We start from the raw sequence: 11,783 nt of genomic DNA, 5'->3' as shown, positions 1-11,783 counted from the left end.
TCACTACTTTTTTATGGTCCTATAGGGAAATGTACAACTACTGAGACAGAAGTATGTGGGATTGAGGCCTACTGGAACACTCAAACTATTTACACTTTATACACATGTATATAGTTTTTATTCTGCTTAAGTGGAATCATTTTCAATTGTTAGTTTTAGACAATGTTCTTACCCATACAAACTAAACTGGCCAAGGCAGTAGATAATAAAAAGAAAAGTGCTGAACGTCATGTCATCACTCTTCTCTTTCAGAGTTTGAATGTTTAGGTGTCACATTTACACTCTATCTGAGACATTTTAGTCCAACAGAAGACATAGAAAAAAATAAATGGAATCCAAATAATGATTGTTATACATGACGCCTTTTATTCCTAATTTACATTCAGTCTCATGGATCTGTAACTGTGTGTTTCAGATGCTGGACCAACTGTGTTGGATCGTCAGCCATGAAATCAGATCCGCAGTCTTGTTCTTTTCAGGTCTTTTTGCGGTCTGGGCTTGCTGTCAAATGACTATCCAGGAAGCCCTTACCCCAAAAAGCATCTGCAAGGTACCCTTACATCAAGGAAGGTTTTCAAGGAATTCCCTCTTGACACTTGAGTTCAATTTATATATTGTGAATTCAGTGTTTTTCAATTTGCTCATCAATCAAGTTTGAGAGAATACAATTGGGAAATTTGACTTTGCCAACACAAAAGGTGTGTGTGTGTGTGTGTGTGTGTGTGTGTGTGTGTGTGTGTGTGTGTGTGTGTGTGTGTGTGTGTGTGTGTGTGTGTGTGTGTGTGTGGTTTAAGACGTACCTGCCGTTAACTGGTTAACCTTGTATGTGAGATGTAAATTATTGCCTGATTTTGTTGCTTTCACTTAAACAAGCAGGTTCATATTTCCTGAGCACCAGAATTGAAAGCCATTACTCCAATTCTCAATTCGTCTGAAGCACCACATAGTTCCTCCAGAGGGTGGCAGCATTGCTCAATTCTATTGACGCTGAGGAAATCTGACTTTAATCCACACACAACAAATCCATGGACACACCAGCAGTTAAGATGATGACCATGATCTTGATGGTAGTCTCCTTGTGTGTTGCATATATAATGCCACAAGTTAGTAATTGTATTTATTCATGATTACAATGCTTTAATGTAACCCAGGTGTAACATTTGTTTTATATATTTTGTTTGGCTGTTCAGGTGTGTCATACATTTTTTTAAATCTGGAGGCATACATTTTGTCCATAAAGTGAATGAGAAGTTGTTGTCTCTGCTAGTATTTAGCAGCCTACACAGCATTGCATTGGTGAAGAAAGTGAATTATGAGCTCCTGTGAACACATCTCCACTCAATAAAAAAAAGTCTGCACACATTTGTCATTTTCTATCTGTTACTAATTTCTGTAACAATTGGCATTTCCTGTGCCGAGAAGTTCTTTGGAAAACAAGATAAAAGCACAATCAGGTGCAAGCCAATTGACTCAACATTTCTGCAAAACAGTGATGCGATTTTGCTGCCAGTTAAACACACGCAAACACATTATTAAACCATTCTTCATCCATTGACTCCAAAACTATCCCACAAAGCTTGAAGAAAGAAATCTAGCTTTCTGTTTTCTGGTGTGAAAATAACTTGTAACTCTTGTTCTGGTGTGGTTTGATCTACTTACTTTGTCTCTCAAACAACGAAAACAGAACCAATCACTTTCTAATGCCCTCATTTTTTTACGGAAACATCTGGTTTCTTTTTCACCTGCTTTAGTCTGTCGGTCCAATTTTTTTTCTAAACTTATGTGAAATTTTTTATGGGCCCTCCACTAAAATATATGTTGTTAATTAACTTTGCTGGAGTCTCCGCTGTGGGGGTTTTCGGCAGTATCAGTAACTGAAGACAGTCACTAGATAGTCCAAGTCCCTACTTCCTGAAGCATCTTTGTCGGACTTGAAACACTAACATATTGAAAACCGGCCAGAGAAAGAAATATCTGTTTAAATCAAGCTTCACCTGCATTGAGCCCCCCCCCCCCCCTTATTTTGACTTATTTGAAGTAGTTCATCCATTGGCCTTCAGGAAAGAAAAATGGCATTTTACCTAAAAAACGATCAACTACTATTCGTATGCAACTTGTTTCTCCTTTGAAATGGACTGTATTAACTACTCAAAACTACTCAAAACGCTTTTAGTACAGGAACCATTCACCATTCACACACATTCATACACTGTGGCCGAGGCTGCCATACAAGGTGCCACCTTCACACACATTTACACTCCGATGGCGCAGCATCAGCAGAGATGGTGGAGTTCATTCGTGCACCTGCCATTTCTTCTGGACTGATTGCCTGCTAAAAGGTAAAGTTGGACAACTACATGTATTTCCTGATCTTTCTCTGAGGCTAAAGCAGAGCTGGAGCAATGTTAACAGTCATAAACCGAACACAGCACACCATCGCTCCCGTTCACTAGCTAATGATAAAACAAGATAAAACACAAATAAACAACAATTACCTCTCCAGTACTTTCTGGGTAATTCTCAATCAGTGCTCGAAGGAGTGTAAAGTGCTACTACAGCACCATCAAAATCACATAAAAGAAGGTGTGTTTCAAAGTATTCGGCAAGAAAGAGCTAACATCACCTAGGTTCATTTTACTTGATGTTTGGTGTTTGGTGTATTGTATTGTTATGTGCTCATCCAGCAACGTTTAAGTTAAGTTCTCTGTATTTACAGTCCTGCAAAAGGTCCTCCAAAAGTGTCTACAAAAGGGTTTTGATATCAGATGTTTACTTTCATTATGAGTCAGCTTGTTTGCCTTCCAGGGACTTCGTGGTTGTGTGTTTTTGCACAAGCTTATTTTCCAGATTGCATTGATAGAACTTACAAAACAACAATCTCTTAACACATTGTGTTATATTCTTTATGCAATGGAAATGGGAATATGAATTATCTCTCAGCCTTTATTAATTATTATTGCAGAGATGGGGTTTAGGGCTTAGTCCGTGGGACTGTTTCTAGGGGATGAGTCTGAGGGAAGAACAGGAGACAAGGGTAAGGAGAATGCAGAAGACAAAAGGTAGGTCCTGTTCCCCATCTCTGCTATAATAATTAATAAAGGCTGGTTTAAAGTACTTCTTCCGGCCTATATGTATTAATGTTCATGGGTAGGCTAAATGGGTTCCATTCAGACCTTAACATGAAGTCTTTTACTGTAAGATGTCAACTAGATTCAACAAGACATTTTCACCTGGCTGAACCCATTGTTTAGATCTGTTATGGTATTTATGCAAACTAGCACATACGTAATTAGATTATGCACCGTTTGCCCATGTTAACAAACAATTTCAAAAAACTTGTAATACATTTTTTGTTTGTCTTGATGTAAGTAATCAACTTCATAATTTTCATGGTGGTATCTAAAGTTTAAAATGTTTACCCTATTCACGTGAGAAAAAGAATGAATATGCGTATGAATAGGCTATATTTGGGTCTTTTTTCGAAACTTTCCCCTAATGGGATTTTTCTGGGCTTTTTTTTTCCTTACTCAGGACATATTGATGATACAAAATCAGTTGAGTTTGCTTCTGTTGCAATTTGTTCAAGGTTGACCATCATTCTGGCTTAAAATGACTGGACTAAAAGAAAGCGAGAGGACTTATTTACAGTAAGTCTGTTTCAGTAACTTGGCTAAAACTTTTACACTGCGGGGATCTGACTGACTGGAAAAGGGATTACTGTAAGCGTGTTACAGATGTATTATTCAACATCCACAGAAATGTTGGGAAAGGGAATCAGTGAACCCTAAAATATCTCGGACCTTGCATAACATGTCACTTGTTATAGTCTTCATGAATTTACTCAGGTGTTGTTGTTTTTTTCAGTTTTTTACTTGCTTAATCCTTTGTAATAGGACCCTTGTGTTAGTATGTGTTGCCGTTGGAATATAAAACTGGCCAGTGTTGCTAAAATGTTATAAAATATTGCTCGCTGTGACTTGACTTTTACAGACATCTGACTTATTCTAAAGCAATGAAGCAATGAAAAGCTGATTCAGGGTTTTTTTAGACCAGTTTTATGGTGTTAGCGTCACTCAAGTGTCTGGGGGTGAAAACAACACATCGTCCTGAATGGCAGCACATGCAGGATCACTAAACCTGAATTCCTGTCATTCATGTGACTCATCCAGGCAGATCCTGCTGAGTGGGATTCCTGGTTTCCATGCTGCATCTGGACAAGTAATCTGATACTGTGTAAAGCCCATTACAATGGTTCAGCCACTGCTACTAAGGGAGCAGCTCAGTTTGTTTGTCTCACTTTGTTAACCTTTAGGTCTGTAAATTGCCCCAAGTCATTCACTGTTAAAGTAATGACAACCATTCTCCTAACCTTACATGCAGTATTTATGTGTGTGCGTTAAAGTGTTTATAGTTTGATAAAAGAGGGGCACACACCACTTCTGAGGATGTGACTCATATGCTCTCATAAGTCATGTGACACAAAGTGCTCATGAATTATTAACGAAGCCTTGCAGCGTCCTTCTGTCATTCTCCAGAAGGTGACTTCTTGTCCTGCAGGCGCTGATTGATCCTCCATGATCCCAGAGACAAGGGGCATCCACACATAACCCACAAAGATGTTTGCTGCAGTTGTGGGTTTGAATGTAGCCACAAATGTGCAAATGTGTATCTTCACTGTTTGGAACTAATTAGAGCATGCTGAGAACCGTGGGCTAAATTAACAGATTATAGATAGTCATAACCGTGTCAAGAGTGACTAGCCACATTTTGTTAAAAATATTTCCTGTATATGGACACGTCACATATCAGCAGGCAAAGTTCTAGTTTAAAAATAGTTTTAGCGACAGGCAGCTATTATTCACCCCAGATGTCAGGAAAAAAATTTTGCGCGCAATGAAACCTGCTTGGTGCTGGTAAGAGAGCTGCCTAAACCCCTCTGGGACAGCTCCAAAGAAACGTATTTCAAAAGAAATATGTGGAAACGATCTATCCAATTATATCATTCACCCCATTCCTTCATGTTTTTCTTCATGAATAATACACTATTCCTGTTGAAAATACAAGTGGGATATGGTCATCCATTTATTTTCCTTCCCAGAATATGTCCTTTAGTGTGTCTTTTTCCCCATCAATTTTCAGATCCTATCACAGCTCTGTTTGTTCTGCTAAATGTGTGGCAATGACTATGTGTTAATAGTTTTATGAGACCTCTCAGTGTGTGTGTGTGTGTGTGTGTGTGTGTGTGTGTGTGTGTGTGTGTGTGTGTGTGTGTGTGTGTGTGTGTGTGTGTGTGTGTGACCTGCATGAGGCATTTAACAGTTTTCAGGATTTACTGTAAGTTACCTTGAGAGAAAACAGAAATGTCCATTATGGTTTTGTTGCCTCTAACACACACATGTAGATTCTTGGCCTCTCTGACCTCTTTTTGCTTCAGAGGAACAAAAACTTAAGCATAGCCTCCCCCATCCTTTTCCACGGAGAAACAATAGAGATCTGCATTCAAAAATATCCACTCTGTGCGAAAAAAAAACATAGATTTTAAAACACTTTTCCCAAGAAGAGCATTGAATATGAGCACATTTAGCAGAAATAAGTTAAATGTATGCTTCAAATGTCTATAAAGACAGGAGGCCTACATTAGAAACATCTGGCATCTATCGTGATACACAACATGCCAATGCTCTTGTTGTTTATTGGAAGAATTCCTCAATGCTGCATGAATTTTATTGAGTACTCAGACAATTTGAATAACAAGTCTGAAAAGGTGTTTTTGTGCTGCAGAATGGAGGGCTGAAATTGGGTGGATAACAGTAACATTCATGTTAGGATCCTCGCATTCATAATGTATATGTGCGACTACTACATTGCGTTGTGAAAAGGGGAAACTGATCATTAGTAGGGTATTGCCACCCACATTAGGTTAGTTATCAAAATGTATTAGCAAGTATTCATCACAATAATTTGATGGAAATCTATCACCTACAAAGTACTGTATTATTTTAAAGTAACAAAAAATTTGCCGGTGCAACACAGATGTCTTCTTACTTTATAGTTGTATTTTTTTAAGGTGCATAACAGTGACTAACGTTTCGATGTAAGTATTACTTTTGCTTTGCTCAAGACGTTTGGAGAAAATGTAACTGCTGTCTGGCCGACGGTCAGAACATCAGGCTCCTGACCTGCCAACCTGAACTGGAAAAGATCATGCAGGATGTTTAACTTGTGTTGAAAATGCCAATTGTCACACAAACATCAACTTATGTCCATTCCGTATCTAAGATGCAGCGTTAGACTGCATAACCACTTTGTTTTGGTGTTGTACAAGCTAAACCGTAAAAACACTGGAATAATGTGAAGTAGATGACTCAGCTACTGTATGTGTGGCTGGAAGTCACCAAAAATGTATTGATTATTTCAACTTTTGAAAGCATCTATCTTTTTGTCCTCTGATATTTGAAACCCAGTGATACAATCATATTGATTATACAAGTCTATACAATAAATAACTGTGAGTGGACAAACTAAAATGAAAAATAAGAATGTACAATGACGGGGCGACCTCTGGCTCACCCAGTAAGAGCGTGCGCCCCATGTAGGCTGAGTCCTTTGCAGCGCCCGGGTTTGAGTCCGACCTGCGGCCCTTTGCTGCGTGTCATCCCCCATCTCTCTCCCACCTTTCCTGTCTATCCACTGTCACTATTTAATAAATCTAATAAATGCCTCGAGGAAGGGATGAAGTGACCCTGCCCGGAGGAGTCTGGGGCCCCCGTCTGGAGCCAGGCCCAGATGGAGGGCTCGTCAGCGAGCCGCCTGGTGGCCGGGTTTGCCACGAGTCCCGGTCGGGCACAGCCCGAAAAAAGCTACGTGGCGGACATCCCTCCATCCCATGGGCCCACCACCTGTGGGAGGAACCGCTGGGTCGGGTGCGCTGCCACATGGGTGGCAGTGAAGGTCAGGGGCCTCGACGGACCAGACCCGGGCAGCAGAGGCTGGCTCTGGGGGACGTGGAATGTCACCTCTCTGTGGGGAAGGAGCCGGAACTTGTGCGGGAGGTGGAGCGCTACCGGTTAGATCTGGTGGGGCTTACCTCTACGCACAGTCTTGGTTCTGGAACCATACTCCTGGATAGGGGTTGGACTCTTTTCTTCTCCGGAGTTGCCCAGGGTGTGAGGCGCCGGGCGGGTGTGGGGATATTCACAAGCCCCCGGCTGAGCGCCGCTACGTTGGAGTTTAACCCGGTGGACGAGAGGGTCACCTCCCTACGCCTGCGGGTTGTGGGGGGGAAAACTCTGATTGTTGTTTGTGCATATGCACCAAACAAGAGATACTGTGGGAGGTGCTGCGGGAGTACAGGGTGAGGGGTTCCTTCTCAGGGCCATCCAATCTCTGTACGACCAAAGCGAGAGCTGTGTCCGGGTTCTCGGCAGTAAGTCGGACTCGTTTCAGGTGAGAGTTGGCCTCCGCCAGGGCTGCGCTTTGTCACCAATCCTGTTTGTAGTATTTATGGACAGGATATCGAGGCGTAGTCGGGGTGGAGAGGGGTTGCAGTTCGGTGGGCTGGGGATCTCATCGCTGCTTTTTGCAGATGATGTGGTCCTGATGGCATCATCGGCCTGTGACCTTCAGCACTCACTGGATCGGTTCGCAGCCGAGTGTGAAGCGGCTGGGATGAGGATCAGCACCTCTAAATCGGAGGCCATGGTTCTCAGCAGGAAACCGATGGAGTGCCTTCTCCAGGTAGGGAATGAGTCCTTACCCCAAGTGAAGGAGTTCAAGTACCTTGGGGTCTTGTTCGCGAGTGAGGGGACAATGGAGCGGGAGATTGGTCGGAGAATCGGCACAGCAGGTGCGGTATTACATTCAATTTATCGCACCGTTAGATGTAAAAAGAGAGCTGAGCCAGAAGGCAAAGCTCTCAATCTACCGGTCAGTTTTTGTTCCTACCCTCACCTATGGTCATGAAGGCTGGGTCATGACCGAAAGAACAAGATCCAGGGTACAAGCGGCCGAAATGGGTTTCTCAGGAGGGTAGCTGGCGTCTCCTTAGAGATAGGGTGAGAAGCTCAGTTATCCGTGAGGAGCTCGGAGTAGAGCCGCTGCTCCTTTGCGTCGAAAGGAGCCAGTTGAGGTGGTTCGGGCATCTGCAAGGATGCCCCTGGGCGCCTCCCTAGGGAGGTGTTCCAGGCACGTCCAGCTGGGAGGAGGCCTCGGGGAGACCCAGGACTAGGTGGAGGGATTATATCTCTAACCTGGCCTGGGAACGCCTCGGGATCCCCCAGTCGGAGCTGGTTAATGTGGCCCGGGAAAGGGAAGTTTGGGGGTCCCCTGCTGGAGCTGCTACCCCGCGACCCGACCCCCGGATAAGCGGATGAAGATGGATGGATGGATGGAATAAATGCCCCCAACCCCCCCAAAAAAAGAATGTACATTATTAATGAATACAAAAAGTACAATTAAAAAGATTTGAAGACATGAAAGAAATGCTTATGCATTCAGATTCAGTAACAAAACACAAGATATAAGGACACAGAGACCTGATCAGACCAGTAATCTCCATCAATGAGAAGCATCTGATTTATATAATCCAAGAATAATCATGAGATCAGTCAGGAGAAGAGCTGAGTCATACTCTTTCAAATAACGGCTGTTGTGTTTTTATTGTTTTGGTTCTTTATTTCCTGCTACTGTACATGGGTGCTTAGACACACTGTTTGATGAAACATCCTAAATAAATACTTACGTAACTGGCGGCATTAGGCAAAGTTTAGAGAGCGCAGTCACGATAAGTGAGTGTCAGCGCAGGATGTAACATATATGGCATATTGATCAGTCTAGCTGCAAAAGATGTCTTTGCAGTCACAAAATTAGAAACATAGTTGTAAACAGGGGCGATTTTAGCCCTTTTTTAGGGGTGCTGAAGCACTCCTAAACTTGATCCCGGCACCCCTAAAAAAGAATTGCTGAAATCAAACAAACAAAAAAACTGTGTTAATCTATTGTGAGCTAGGTGGTTCTGCTCTGGGACATGCACAGTTAGCACCGTAGAATAACGTTTGAAAAAATTGCGTTAAAAGGGTGCCAGGAACCCCTAAAGCTCTGATCCTAGAATCGCCCCTGTTTGTAAAAGAGATATCAGTATTTTAAAGTTCACACAGGAACATGAGGGTGTTGTGTTGTGCACTTCCTAATTTTGATTAAATAGTTTGTGAAAATGTTTGCCCGGTGATTCAAATATGTCAGGTAGTCACCAAAAACATATTCAAACTTGTCTCTGGCTCCTGCAGTTCCACAAGGGGAGGCAGCAGTCAGGGTGTAAGTGTGGGGGTGGATGAGGGGGGAACCGGGGATTGGAGAGAGGTGAGTAAGAGATGAGTCAACAGCCCTCCACTATAAGATGTCCTGATGGAGCCCAACAGTGGCATACACACAGACATCCAGCCAAGGTAAGGTCAACTCTCTTCACCATCTCGTTTACTCTTGGGCTTCAACTCTTCCGTCTTTTGACTGTGCTCACAGTCACACTTGGGCTTTCACCATTTACCAGTGCGTCACTTTGTTTAACAGCTTTTTGAAGTATGTTTGAATGCTGGATTCATTTCTAAAAACATGCATGTTTGTAAAAGTGTGACAGTTGAGGAGAAATTCTTGTTGCTTATAGATTGTCTGTCCCGCAGCTGAGCTTTTTTTATAGACTTAGCCTTCTGTCTATTCTTCACAGAGGATGTAGCAGAGGTTTGGAAAACAGGGGGTTGAGAATAATAGTGTTGGCCAAAGTCAGTGATCTTTGTATCTGTTACACAGTCAGGATTTCCCAGGTGTCTCTTTCACAAATATTTGCTGCCATAATCAAACATATTGAGTAAATGACTGGAAGGAAGCATGTGTGTTATGTATACAATCACCATTGGTGGAAGTATTGAGATCCTTTACTTAAAAGTACTAATACCACACTTTAAAAATACTCTGTTACAAGTAAAAGTCCAGCATTGAAAGTGTTACTTAAGTAAAAGTATGTAAGTATCATCAGGAAAATATACTTAAAGTATTAAAAATAGTACTCAATGCAGAAAAGTACTCACAATTTAGAAACTGGAAGTAACTAGTAACTAAAGCTGTCAGATTCATGTGGTTGAGTAAAAAGTACAATATTTCTCTCTGAAATGTAGCAGAGTAGAAGTAGAAAGTGGCATTAAAAGAAAAGACTCAAGTAAAGTACAAGTGCCTCACATTTGTACTTAAATAGAGTACTTAAGTAAACTCTACTTAAGTTACATTCCACCACTAACAATTATGTTGTTGATGAGATGACACAATGGTGAAAGATAGATAAACACTAAAAGGAAGAATAACCTGCATCGTCTTTTCTCCTAGGAATACCAGTGCTATTCTGAGTTTGGTAAACCCAGAGAAATACTACAAATATGGAATACACTTTGGCCCTGCTGTTTTCTCTGCTGCACATTTTGAGTGTGGGTACAGCTGCTCCTCTGCCAGTGGAAGTAGTGAAGATGAGATCAAAAGTGAAATGGATGGCCGAGCAGCTGGTGGTTAGGGTGAATAAAGATTTCCAGGTAATCTTTATGGTTCTGTTTGTGGTGACACTGAATCTGAAGTGTTTACAAAAGTGGGTGTGTTTTTGACTGAATCATGTTCACTCTCTCTTGCTGCAGGTTCCTACTGGTCTGACACTGCGTCAACCTGCTGATGATCTGGATGGACTTTCCTCCATAGTGACAGTCTTGGAGGGTTACAACAACCTGATCTCTGACACATCCGACTGGATCCCCCAGGTCAAGTCTGACATCTCTTCACTGACGGGTTACCTCGACGAGTGGAGGCAAGGGCACTGCAGTGAGCTGCGGCCGAAGCCTTCAGTGCCGGGGCCGCTCCAAGAGCTACAGAGTCAAAAGTTAAAGTATATTCACACCGTGAGCATCGAGGCTCTCATGAGAGTGAAGGAGTTTCTCCATATGCTACTGAAAAATCTGGATCATCTTGAGACTTGCTGACATTAGGACCAATATTTGCAAGTTGCTGGCAAGATTTGCCATGTCTGCATCAGTGATGTCTGACTTCCCATCTGGCAAAGTTGAACTTTTGCAATGTGTTTTGAAGGAAATGTATTCTTGAACACACACTTATTTATATACGTATTAATTTATACACTATTTAGAAAATGTGTATTTTGTAACATTGTCTTCTCATCAGGATGTTTGCAGCAAAAGTGTAGTTTCCTATACAAAGTGATCTATGCTTTGCACACAAAGATAAATCATAGGTTTGTATTGTGACACCACTGTCAACAAAGAGCTCTCAGTGAAAACTATGGACCCATTTAATAATTCAGTCATGAAGCTGAATCAGCTGGCTGGTTGCCGCCAGAGGAAACGTCACAATGAGCAGTGAGTCAATGCCTGGAAAATCCTGAAAACCAGGTGGAAACTTGCCTAAAAAAACAAACAAAAAAAGTTGAAACCTGCCAAGAAAAACAGGTGCATTTGTATGTATGTAACAGGAAGGACAAAGGGCAACTTTCATTTCAGTGCAATATCATCAGCTCTTCCAAAATGGTTATTTATATCTGTAGATGATATTTTGTAGATATTTTTTGTACTGTTTTTTTTCTACTGTATTTAAACTAAATAAATATTTAACAAAAATATGAATTGTGATATATAGTTTGTCAGTGTTGTACAGTAAGTGAAAGATGAGAAGGATCTGAATGAAGTAGAAAAGACACGTATACCAGGTCAATATAGAATGTCATCTGTGGGTGTTTACTT

General features: G+C 41.7%; 1 protein-coding gene across 1 annotated transcript; it reads left to right on the top strand.

The window, feature by feature from the left end:
• Positions 1-9,366: 9,366 nt before the first annotated feature.
• lepa (leptin a) lies at positions 9,367-11,654 on the top strand. The gene is made up of 3 exons (XM_078256058.1): positions 9,367-9,443; positions 10,372-10,571; positions 10,671-11,654. Exons 2-3 carry the CDS (start codon positions 10,422-10,424, stop codon positions 11,007-11,009), a joined length of 489 nt encoding a protein of 162 aa, XP_078112184.1. The 5' UTR covers positions 9,367-9,443; positions 10,372-10,421; the 3' UTR covers positions 11,010-11,654.
• Positions 11,655-11,783: the final 129 nt, after the last annotated feature.

Source organism: Sander vitreus, chromosome 8, assembly GCF_031162955.1.
Source record: "Sander vitreus isolate 19-12246 chromosome 8, sanVit1, whole genome shotgun sequence".
In the NCBI taxonomy this organism is placed as follows: Eukaryota; Metazoa; Chordata; class Actinopteri; order Perciformes; family Percidae; genus Sander; species Sander vitreus.
This window is presented reverse-complemented; position numbering and strand designations above follow the sequence as displayed.